This window comes from Camarhynchus parvulus, chromosome 1A, assembly GCF_901933205.1.
Source record: "Camarhynchus parvulus chromosome 1A, STF_HiC, whole genome shotgun sequence".
Lineage (NCBI taxonomy): Eukaryota > Metazoa > Chordata > Aves > Passeriformes > Thraupidae > Camarhynchus > Camarhynchus parvulus.
In genome coordinates, this window is record NC_044586.1 from 32,259,800 (window position 1) to 32,272,831 (window position 13,032).

The 13,032-nt window shown below is 38.7% G+C and overlaps 1 protein-coding gene across 2 annotated transcripts in view; it reads right to left on the reverse strand.

Moving 5' to 3' along the window:
• The window catches only part of SYT1 (synaptotagmin 1), a 333,835-nt gene that overhangs the window by 79,347 nt on the left and 241,456 nt on the right, over positions 1-13,032 (reverse strand). For both annotated transcript variants that reach the window (XM_030960947.1, XM_030960948.1), the window contains one exon: positions 9,623-9,807. In XM_030960947.1, coding sequence (XP_030816807.1) covers positions 9,623-9,807 — 185 coding nt within the window. The remainder of the gene's footprint in view (positions 1-9,622; positions 9,808-13,032) is intronic.

Sequence of the window (13,032 nt, forward strand, 5' to 3'; positions counted from 1 at the left end):
GAGAGGAATTTGCTTTCAAACTAGAGGCTAATGCCTCAGGAAGAAGCTGAGTCAAAAGAAGCACTGAAGTTTCTCATGTTTGATTTAGCTGCTGAGTTCCAAAGACGAAGAAGAATTGGTTTCCTTCAAAGTATTTGAAACACCCCACAGGGATTTTAATTTTGTATTGAGATTCTCTGAAAGATCAATATTTAATGGAATACTACTACAACCCTCAATTTATAGCATACTGCATCACACTGTGTTGAATCTTACTATTGCATTACTAGAATCAACTAAAAGTAAGCAGCTATATTTTATTTTTTTAATAAAAATTAAAAAAAAATAATTATAAGCAAGTTTTTTCATCAAGCCTTTGCAACTGATAAACTGTAACCAGAAAGATTGGATTTAGATGCTGAGGAATGTAAGCCCTGCCTTCTCTACCATTTTCTTTAACTTCATGATATTTTAAATGCTTTTTTTTCTGTGAAATATGCAACATGGAAATGCATAATTACTTTGTGCTGGAGACTGGATTTATCTTTTCTAATTTGAGCTGACCATGAATTTTACTCGAGCAGTTTCTTCATTTCTGCATTACATATGCAGAAACACACAACAGTAAAACATCTACGTCCTCTCAAATGCATTTAAGTATCTGAATAATAGGCTTATATGTAAACAGGTGTAGGAATGTACCAAGAAAGTGTTAATCCAGCACAAACATTTCAAGGTGATACATCTGTGTCCACTGAAATCAGAACCACTACTCTGCAGTAGTTCTTACAACAAAAAGACCTAAATTACAGCAATTTGAGATCCACTGTTCAATCTGCTGGTTGCATCTTCACTTTCATAATGTTATTGAGAGTGGTTTTGCAGCCTCCTCTTTTCTTCTGAGATGTTAAAGAAAATGCGTAATTTTCAATTCTTTTGAAACTCCACGCCCTGTAGTGGTTTTTCACACTTCCTGGATTTTTTCTCCCTCTCACTCCCCTAGCTGACAAAAGCCTCTCTCGGGTGCCACTGCATCCCGACACTGCAAACATTCCTTGCTTTCAGCTCAGGTCCACCAAAACCCCTGCACCTTGTCACTAGGCTTGCCCCACTACTATCAACTATGAACCACGAAAGAGATTCTGGGGCTTTAAACAACTTTACTTTAATCTCCCCCCAAACTATGTGTAGAAAATGAGAGAGTGTACAAGGGCAGCTGCCCTGCTGGTTGCCTCCAAACTCCACATGTGCAGAAGCTTCAGGAAAGCAAAGTGGTAGGAGACTCATGTGACAAAGCTGTTGGGGGTGCAAGTGTACTTCCTTGCCTCTGTACTGAGAGGCAGAGGCCACAATCATGACTGAGTCACATCTTGTTAATGACTAGTTTATGTTGCAAACCATTTAAAATGCAAAGTGTCTTTCACTTCTGTATATAAAGAAATGCTTTCACTAACAGAGGTTTTAGGGTTCCTCCTGTTTATGGGGTGGCCTACAGCCTCACTTTTAAGGAGACAAGTTACCATTAAGCAAGAAGGAGAGACATTGCAAAGCGAAACAAAACACTGACTGCAGCCTGTAAGTTTGTTCACTGCATGGTGCACGCTCCTGTCCTGATTTCCATCTCCACCTGCCTCTCTATCATTTCTTTTGGAATGGTGAAGGAAATATTGTTTTAATGTTTGAATGATGCCCAGTCCTCAGGCTTGTGCAATGCCTGGTGAGCTGGAAAAAGAAAACAGTAAGATTTTGTAGCAAGAATGTTCTGTGCCATGTCCAACAATGAATTTATTGGAAAGGCAATTTTTCCTTCACAACTAGAAAGGACTGCTTTTCCACTAATGCTGGTACATCTCTTATCATTATCTTTCCCATTCAAGAACACCATAATTCTGATCTGGCCAATTTTTATCCCAAGAGAAAACAAAAGCCTCTAAAAATTCCCATCTGGTTCCCTATCACAAAGCAGACAAGGCTGCAATTTTAACATGTTCTCTATCACAGTCCCTCAGAAGGAAAGGCAATATTTCATTCATTCAGCATCTGCTTTCTCTCCATGAATTAATTTAAAGAGCATGTTGTGCCTGGGTTTCCAGTGGCTGCGACAGGTTTTGGTCATTGTGAAATCTACTTTGCCATTACTGCTCTAAGAATGTTGGTCTCACATACCAGCAGTGGGCCACACTGGTGCACACAATGAAAAAAACCCTGCTGGGTTCAGCATGCAATGCCCTGACTTGCTTGATATACTCCCTTGCTTGTTATCCAGCTTTTAAATGGTCTTCGTCGGGTTATTCAAAAGGTTTTCTTTCTTTAGGAGCTCTATGACATGAGGTCATCATGTTCAGCTTAAGCATTTGCTGAATTGTTTGGGTACCAAAATACCAACTTAATCTGGTACAACAGAAAAATACAGATAATGCTGCAGGTGTTCATTGTAAAATACGAATTCATTCATTTAAGTTGGAGCTGTTAGGCTTAAAAATCAATCTGGTTTTAATGTTTCATAAATCCCTATAGCAAGTGTTTATAGACTGAAAAAAGATGAAGCTGATCTCAGACCTGGGAGCCTATTTTGGGAGTTCACCCTGTGGGTCAGGGTCTGCTTTGAAAGCAGGGCCCATATGTGTGTGAAGCAAAAGTAGCAGGCACTCCTGCAAGCATACTGCTGGCTCTGCCCCACCTGCCATATGGCAGCAGCTCTCGCCTGCACAGCAGCAGGCTGTGAGTGGGAGGCAGCTCAGGCTGCTTGGCCAGTGCATGCTGCTCCATCAATTGCTCTGCATCCTCCCCAGATTAATGGCACCGGGCCAGGTGGAAGCATGCTTTGGGACAGAGCTGGCTCCTTGACCTGGGAGGACCACTCAGAGTATTACATTTATTTGTGTTTGGAAAAATCTGTCATACTATATAATTAGGACTACGTGTATTTGATAGTGAAAATTAACCTTAAGATAGCCAGACATGATTTACTGAGTGCCACTTTGATCTATGGAGAAAAAGTTGGCACAGACCTGTTCTACTGGCTTAGGTCCTTAAAAAGAGATAAGATGATTGTCTGACCATCTTCTAAATAGGACTTCATGAGGTACCCGACATTCTCATGTTTGAAGGCTGTCTGCTATTCATATTTGTAAAGGGTAAATACCCTTGCTTAAAAAGAAAATTATTAAATATTCCCAAATATTTAGTTTTTATTTTAATGTTTTAAAAACATATACCTCATTAATATGAACTGCTGGTCTTGTTGTAGATTATGCATACCCATTAACTTCAGACGTAGTGTAGGAGTTCAGCTCTCCATACAGTCTGTGGATATAGGTAAATGTCTTCAGAGTCTGATTCAAGTAATTTAATTTAAGGACTAATTGCATACTTCCTAAATGCCACTCATTAGGAACTAGCAGACTCTGGTCTTGAATAAAGAACTTCAATTTGGTCTGTTAATCAAGAAAATGCAAAAAACATCCTTGAAAATGGAAGCTTCCAGTGGTAAGACCTTCACTATAGAAAACAAGACATGTAAAAGAATAAGTAGTATCTGCATCTTCATGTACCCCTAACAGCACAGCAGGTTACAATAGAAGTGACAAACTAATTACTTTACAGAAAAAATAGTTTAACAAAGGAGGAAAACAAACTCAGGAAGCATGCAAAGCAGGGTCCTATGTTTTCTTAGGAGTGACTGAGAGGAAGAGACAGGAATGCAAATAAGCCCAGTCTTGTGTCTCACAGCTATTGCTTCCATATTTTCAGGCTTCTGAAATCTAATATAAATCTAAATTTCAAAAGAGTTTTACAGAAAACCTATTTGCAGAACACAAACACTCATCCATAACATTTTATCTTCATAAACATGTTATTCACATTTTTCAAGAAGTTTTATGCACACTGCACAGTTGTCTTTGAGGCAGGTGAAAAAGCAGGACTACTGGTCAAGGCTGAGATTGAATTAATGTACAAACAGGACTCAGTCAATCCATTTCCACTGCCACAGTAAACTTATTGGGCTTGTTTTCTACGAAGACTCATCCCCAGTGTTTCTGACTAACCCTCCCCACTGCAGTGGCCCTGCAGCACATCATCATCTGAGTGTGAATTAGGATGTCTCACAGCATTGTGGATAAGCCACAGCGGGCATTAAAGCTAAAAAAGCGGGCTGAGGATGACAACAAATGGGGATGGGCATGCTGACACCAAGACAGGTAGCAGCACTGTGGAATAAACACTTCACTATTCTCTAGGCATCCAGCTGGGAAAACAAACAAGCACGTAACCAAATACTGCTGAAGAAAAGACCACTGCCAACAACAGAGCTCCTGTCCCTCAGAAAGGTCCTCTTGGATATTTTTCTGGCAATAAAGGCTTGAGTTGCTTCAAATGAAATCCAGGCTCTCTAGATGTCAGTGTGGATTATCCTGACTTCATTTGGGCTACTGTCTTCATACTGCAAGGTCAATGCACTCTACTTTGGAATATTTCAGGGACTTAACACTAAAAATCTTGTTCCTTCAGTATTTTGTCTACATGAGGGCAAGAGTGTTGGATGATCAACAGCTAGAATCATAGGGTGAATCAATATTAAAAAAACCATTGTTTGTTGGAGTTTGGCTGGGTGCAATTGCGGCTCTCATTGTCATGTCACTTTACAACATCTGCTATTCAGAGAGGAACATTAATCAGAATATTCTGATGAAGTTAGTACATAACCCCAATGTAAAAGGAAGATCTATGTAAAGGAAAAACAAACGTACAGAGAAGTCAAGCGTCTGACTGAAGGACACAGTAAGTCAGTAGCAGAGCCAAGAATATACTACTCATACCCCAGGCTGTAGTACATACACCTAATACCAAATCTCCTATTTCACCTAATACACACATTGTAAGCAAAAAATTCTTTACTAGTTACAATGTTTTAGCCTGATGAAATTATTAAATCTCATTTTCTACAAATGCTTTGTGACCTCATAAAATGTTCAGACCACAACAATTATTATCCAAGTAACAGGGCTAAATCTTAGTAAGTTCTCAGTGGTGCTGTTCATGAATGATTATGTCTATTCCTTTTCTTAGCCCACAGGCTGAGTTTAATCAAGAATTTTGCTGTACCAACGCATTAAATCCAGACATAATAAATCTGCAGCTATTACACCATCTCTGAAACAGAGTCTTCAGGGCCTTTTTTTTCCCCCTCAAAGAAAAAAAGTAGTGGGAGCCACCACTAAAGATTGAAAGTTATGAAGATGAAAACCATAATGGGAAAATCTCACAAAAACACTAGTGCCAGCTGTCACTAGGTTGCACCAACAGAAATCTGTACACTTAAAAACCTTTGGTATGGAACACTAAGAACTTAATGCCTGAGCACTGTACTGAGATGATGTGAGAGCCCACAGCAAGTTTCATGAGGTAGCAGTCAATTTACCAACACTTAGAAACTAAGACATTAAAAATACACATTACTTCTGTCTACTTTTGATATGGTGACATTTATACAAAAAGGAAATATAATTAGAAGTTATTTTTATGCACCGATCAATTTTAAACTTGAGCTTTCTGGTACAGTTTGACTTAATATTTTAACTGTAGAAAGAATGACAACCTCTTTTCTTCTGCTCTCCTCCAGCCTCCCCAAATATATATCCAATGAAAAAATACCCAATCAATTTAGTTCAGCCTCTTGATGTGTGTATCGAAGCTACTACATGTCCATCTCTGCTAAGGAGACAGAGCTGTCAGGAGACTATGCATGAGAGCTTAAGTCTAGGTGCGTCCAAATAGCAAAATAAACCTACCGCAAGTGACAATCCAGAACAGTCATGAGACACAACATTGACAAGGAGGACAGAGGAGGAAGAAATAAAAATTAAAACATCCACACACAAACATTAGTAGAAAACATGGAGAAATGACCTTTTTTACAGGTGTACATTCATTAACAGTTCTGCCTTCCCTAGAAGGAATCTAATCCTCCCAGTGGCCTTTGGTAGAGCTGTATACTCGACTTGAAAAAGTAAGCCTTGTCTGCAATGGAAACAGGTCTCAAGACTGAAAATCTAACCTTATTTTCAACTCATCTCCTGTCCTACCTCAGCTATATCTTTTGATAATCTTCATATAAAGACAATCTCGCTTTTGAATTGTGTTTAGGGAAGTGGATATTTTGAAGCACAAATATTCTAGAAGAGACAAAAAATTTATTCCCCTTTCTGTAATATCTAGCTATCAATGTGTGACTTGAGCTGACTGTGACTCTGTTTCAAAAGGATCTTCAACTATGCCAAGTTATGTGGCTCTGTAATGATTTGCCATGGATAGGCATGAATAAAAGTAGTTCACAAGTTATCCTCAACAAAAAAATCCAGACTAAGATAAAAATTTTATTTTCAGGAACTGTTGCTTTCAGTTTACCAAATGACACTCTCTTCCAACTTTGTGTGCCCAGGGAACTAGGATCCTGCAAGATGCCACGTGACTAGCAACTGCTATTATGCACTTCTAGCTGAAGGCAGAAGCAATTAGCACTTGCAGGTTCAGGCCTAACTATGACTGAAGTAGATTTTTCAGTTTTTGACAACATTAGTACTATATGTTGCTCTTTATAATGGCATTAGATTTACATCTTACTCTTCAATTACTTTTTTAGCAATTTGCTTCTTTGAAGAGCTAAAAGGCACTCTTACTATTCCCCTTTCTGTTTTATGCCAGAGCCTCTAAAATGCTTCAATTCTCTTAACTGAAGTATGCTACATTTAGCATTGCCTTGAGTTCGGCTAGGTATATGAAAACCTGCACTGGTAAATTGAGATTAACTGTTAGAATAAAAACCCCATCATACAGGAAAAAGTGACAGCCAAAATGTTGCATTAGGAATCAAGTTGGCAGAAGTTACTGAATGCCCAGGACCTAAAATCTGTACACTGTCAGACTGCTAGAAATGAATTTAAGATGCTAATTAAAGAACCTTTCAGACTGGGTTTGAATCCCAGACAGTGAGGAGAGGTAGCTGGAGGGTTGATGATCTACTTATTAAAGGTCTGACATTTACATCAACTGTGACTCTACCCTCCTTAGGTTTAACTGTGTAAAACAAAACATGCTAGTTAAATCCCAAAATATCCAGGAAAATGTAGGTTTAAATAACTATACAAGTATTTTGAATCGAATCATCTTAAAATACCTATCTGTGCAACATTTCAAAGTTTGAGATCTTTTTGTACACAAAAGATGCAAGATTCAGCTTTTTATTAAATTTTCCCATTTAAAAGATACAAATGGAGCTCAATATTACTAAAATAATGTAGTTTTGCATTTCAAATACTTATTTTCCAAGAATCCATGGTCATTTATCCAGGTCCTAATGAATATAATTAAAAACACTTAATAATACATTGTAAATACAACAAAGGCCTTACATGATATGGAACAAATTCCACATAAATATCAATAAACAAATTCACATTATTTATCCTATGAAAAAGTATTAGGTTCATTATCATTAGCAGGACATAACAAAGTTCTCCAGAAATTTTTCCATCAGCATAATCAAAGCAGTTCTTCCAAATTATTCTGGGTTCAACGGGAGAGCTAGCTTACAGTAGCCTAGGATAAGCCAACAAGTGATGACCTGATTTTCCACACATTGAAGGGGAAATATCTCACAATTTCTTAAATATTAATACCTCAGAACAAAGTCTATAAATACAGGGATGAATGTTAAATAAAAGTGTTTTAAGAGAAGGAGTTTGTGTCACATTCATCATGTGGAGAAAAAAACAAGCAGCACAATATCTTCTTCAAGGGAGAACTCAAAATTTCTGCTCTGGTACTTCTTGAGCTCAGTCTCACTAATCTTTCTAACCTTGGAATACCTCCATTGACATTAGTGATTTTGTGTACCGAGGATGTTTTTCTCAGGTGTGAATTTGTCTTGTGTTGGTGCCACACACTCCAGTACACCAGTGTGGCACACAAAGCACTGAATCTCCAGGAGGAACCAGGGTTAAAACTGCACACCAGTGCAGTATCTAAAGTACTCCACTTGCAATGGGGATGTAAGGGTCTCCAGCATTTGCTCTTTGTCCTCTTGTCTATGAAACTGAAACTGGAAATAACTTGGATAGCTCTACACTTATCCATTATTTTCCTCCCCTTATCTGTGCTCCTTTTGGACTCCTCTTATGTGATCTATTGCAGCTGGTCATCAGATGTGCAAGGCTTCCTCACCCTCACCTCACTTCCTGATCTTGCTCTTCCCCTACTACACCCTACGTGCCTGGGAAAGCATGCTAACCTGTTCCAGGACTCTTAAGACTGGCTGATGAGCCATACTGCTGGCTGTTCCCTCACTGAGCAGTGGCATTTCACCACTTGCTCTGCACTGGGCCATGGGCCTCTTTAGCTACCGTGCTTTAAGATTCTCTTCTTGGCTCTTGTCCCTGACCAGCTGGCCCTAGTTCTCGGGTTCCCAGCTCTGACTTGTATTTCTGATCAACCTGCCTTCAGCTCAGCTTTCTTCTATGCTACATCCCAACTTGTGAAATCATCTCCTTATTCCTGAACATGCCTTTATTCTCTCTTTGACCGGGTTATCACTCCTGTACTGATCTAGCTCAACTTCCCCAGGAGTCTTGGGAACACAGACTTGATTATGCAGTATCTTTGAAGTTATTTGCTTCTACTTACGAGGGTTTGCAAAGCAACTCTCTAAATTTCTTCAGTCCTTCCTTTTTGAAAAATCTAGCCCTTTGTCTTCTTAGCTTAGGAAATCTCTGAGCTTTGAGGACAAGCAGATACTTCATGTTTATTTCCTCATTCTGCTGCTCATTCCAAACAGTTTGCTCCAGGAAGAGCAGTACTAAAATCTCACAAATAAAAAGCTTTTTTTTTCTCTCAGGAAGGTATTAGTCGAGTCTGTGGCCCTTAGTATTAAGCCCTGCAACCTCTGCTTCTCTTCCGCCAAGTAGATCTGAAGGACAAGCTCTCCTGCCCTTATAAAAATTATGCTGCTCTCCAAGGTCATTATATTAATCTTCTCCAAGTTACTCAGCTGACTTACAGCTCCATGTATGGCCTGTTATCTTTAATCTTCTCCTCTCTAGAACAAAATGAATTCTCCAAACATCACTGTGTTGAATGTCCCTGTGGTTTTCCTTTTTCATTATTTCTCCTTGCTTCTGACTCTCATTTTAGCCTCTATACTATTGTTTCCTTCTCAGCTGAACTTTTGTGTAGAAAGAAATTTAGAGTTCACAACTACTTTTCTTTATCGTGTAATCTCAGAAATACTGCTAGCAAGATGCATAAAGATACATAAACATTGGCCCTGAAAAAAAGTACAGTGAAAATCGCACACAGTTGCTCCATTTTTGAAGCAAGCAGGACACCCTTGATAAACTCGCCCCTTAAGGATGAGTCACTAAATGCCTGCTCATGTGTTTTTAGCAGAGCAGGGAAATTGGCTGGCTGCTTCATCAGTGATGCCACACCCAGGCTCATGCCTTGTGATACCACTGAGAAGATGTTGTCAATCAGTCCACTCTTCACAGAGCCACTACTGAGACAACAAGCACAGCTTTTTCTAGACACATCAAACAGAAACCTTCAAATGCAACCCAAAAGTTCAAGAAACAGAGAGTTACTTTACCTGGTCTTTCATGCTTTTCCCTAAATCTTTAACATCTTTCATGTTAATAGCATTCTTCCCTCCCTTCTCCTTTCCCTTCTTCTTGTTCTTCTTTTTGAACAAGCATTTCTTACAGAGACAAAAGCAGCAGGTGAGGATTAATAGGACTGCAACTATGGCTATGGCTATTAAGGCCCAAGGTGGCACTGGAAGAGAAAAAGACACACACACAAAAAGAAGGTGGTAGACTGTTAGTAGAGTTAAATTTAGAAACAAGCACATTTCTCTCACAGCTAAGCCTTTTTCAATGAAAATGCCTGTCAGAAATACCAGAGATCCTTTCTAAAATATGCTATCATCATTTATGTATTTCTCCCAACTGAGCATTTGCCCATACAAAGCCAATTTAACACATCTATCTATATACAAGCCTGGTGACACATATCAAACTCACCTGCAGCTATTTTGATTCATCAACCATCTGAAAAGAGTATATCCAAAATATTTACTCTGTGCAATCTGTAAAATGCTCGGCACATTTAAGCAATTACTCATTTCTTTCTTTAATCATCTCCCCAACCCACCTGGCATTGTGGCTGAATCGGGTGGAACTGACTGGAAATTTCCCTTTTCTGGAATGGTGTCTGATCCAAGCAGTCAGTTCTAATGAACAGCCCTTTTCTCTGCCCACTGCTGCACTTGACAGACTCGCAGATTCCTCGCAATAGCTGCAGGTCAAGGTTGCCAGTGAAGACTGACCAAGGACAGAGGGCTGTCCAATCCACGGGCATTTGCCCTACCTGGCATCATGCTCTTAACACTAGCAAAGTTTCAGCTGTATTCTCACCTATATTCTCCTATAAACAAAAGATTGTGTTACATTTTTTCATTAAGTTCAGGCTGCAGGACATGGCTGAAGCATGAATAAATAAGAAAACACTTACTAGCATAAAATGTTCCTGTTAAAGATCAGAATTTTTGGAAAAAAGCAATTAAGATGACACTTAAACACAAGTACTCCAGAAGGCAATTATCTTCACACAACTCAGTTTTAATGACTACTGATTCCCACATTTAAGCAGAACACCTGACAAAATTTTAAATCTTGTAAACTGTCATTTTCTAAAAATCTTGAAATGCACTCAGTTGGTCTGCAAGATACTCAGTACATTACCTAAAGGTCTCTAATATGATACAGAGCTACAGAGCAAAGCCAAAAAGTGAATCAAATTTGACATGTTGACGTCAGTGAATCACAAAAGGGAATGGATGGTATAAATAGAGAAAATTAATTGCCTAAAGGAGCTAAGAGGAGTGCAAAGCATAGTCACCGGAACTTCCACTACAAATTACCAGTTCAGGAAGATGACAGAGCATCTACACCTTCCTCACTCTATATTTCATGAACTTATTTTCTAACCTTCATTCAAACTACCCTAATGACAGATAAAAATGTAGGAGAATAGTTAAATATTTCTGTAATATTTTTGTGCCTCCAATTGTTCATTAAATGCAGCTGCTATAAAAGGAAAGCTGTACCATATGTAGAACAAATGAGAACTGATTACTAAACAAATGAATGGTAAGACACAAATGGTGAACAGATTAGCAGCTGTTTATGGGATGTATTTTATGAAGTCAGCAGCAGCAATTCTGCAGTTAAAGTTGCATTAGATCTGCATTTATCACAACTTAAAATCTGTATTTCATGCATTAGTATTTAATTTTGTCTTCAAATCTGGTGTAGTACCATTCTGTAGCAGAACTGACACTTTTACATTTTTTTTCACCCAGCACTCAGAAATGTAAACCCATCATCTTTCCCAAGAACTATTTGAGTGCTCTACTCAAATTCTAAACTTCACCTGTACTTAGTCTGAAACAGCATTTACATAACACTGTATCTAAGATAATCCACAGGAGTTATGACAAAAGTAAATGAATGATGCACTGGAATTTATCAGCTTTTTGTTTCACTGATTTGTCTGCAGTGCCTGAAGCATGAATATGGGGAGTAGCAAGAATGCGGGATGGGGTTCTGCCAGCAGGATGCCACTCTGTGAGGTAAGAGAAGAGGAACACATCAAGTGCAGGTAAACTGTGAGAATCAATGGGTTGAGGAGACAGGGAATGTAGGCATTAACAGGACAAACACATATGCATCCTGCAGATGAAAAAGCCTGTGTAGGTAGTGAATTCAAGTGCCTTTATGCTGAAAGTGTTGTATCAGGTGGTATTCTGGCACTGCTGCCTTGGTTCTCTGAAGCATGAACAATGTAGGGTACCTTGGGGAACATTTGAAACACTTGCAGATACCTCAGCTTATTTTTTACAATGTGTTGTCTGCTCTCATCTATTTGTAATTTAATTTCAACCAATACCTCTTGTGATGCAATTAAATGATCATTGAATTAATATCTGGGACACCAAGAGTTATGCAGCATTCCTCACTTACCTCTTCAGAAAAAATCTGCTATCTTTTTTTATTAAACAAAGCATAAGCACTAAAATAAAAACACGGAGGCAGCACAAAATCTGGACATTTACAAAACCACTGCAAAATTCAAAACCAAAAAGGAATGGATTATTTTTCCCAATAGAAGTGTACTATCTCTGTCACAGAAATGGCTCATTTGAACATTGTTGTTGACAGAGATTGCCCAGTCAATTGATGTAAATAATACATTTAGGACAAGGGAAACATACAGTTATCATTGACTTTGAGGAGATGTTTGTTTCCTTTCAAAAGCATGATACAAATATTTTAAAATGTTAATAATTTTACATAATATTGACAAAATTTTCCAGAATTACTAAAGACTTTGAGAGTTTTTCTACCTGTGTTCCCCCATTTATGATGGTGCCAGAAGAGCCTTAAATTTGGAAAAGGTAAGGTTTCAAAAGCTACCTCTCTATAAAGTCATCTCCAGGGGGACAGACTGAAGTCACTAGTCAATTTGGAAGACTCAAATCTGCAGCCTTTTCTTTTTAAGGATGCTGTTTACCAGCTGTGACTAATATCTATAAAAACCTTACCAACAGTGTAAGAAATTTCTTTTTGTGCAGTGGCTCATATTGAAGATCCATATTGATTGCTTTCAGTTGGACTTTACCCATGCTTATACCAGATTTTCAAAGAATTCTATTTTACAGTGGACAAGAGTGGGAACCTACAGTTTGAAGACTACCTCCATCCGTATTATACCTCCACAGTGTGACCAGGCCCAGCAGTTTGAAATCACAAGAACCATTGAACAAAAGAGCTCTGTGGCAGATGAAGCAGGGTGGGTGACTTGGAAAATGCTGATCATGACCCATGCAGATCAAGGTGTCAGGGAGCCAGAAGCTTTTTGTACAACTTGTCTTACCGACTGCCTGCACAAGGGGGTGCTTTGAAACAAGCAATACTTACCTACCCGACTGAGCAAAAG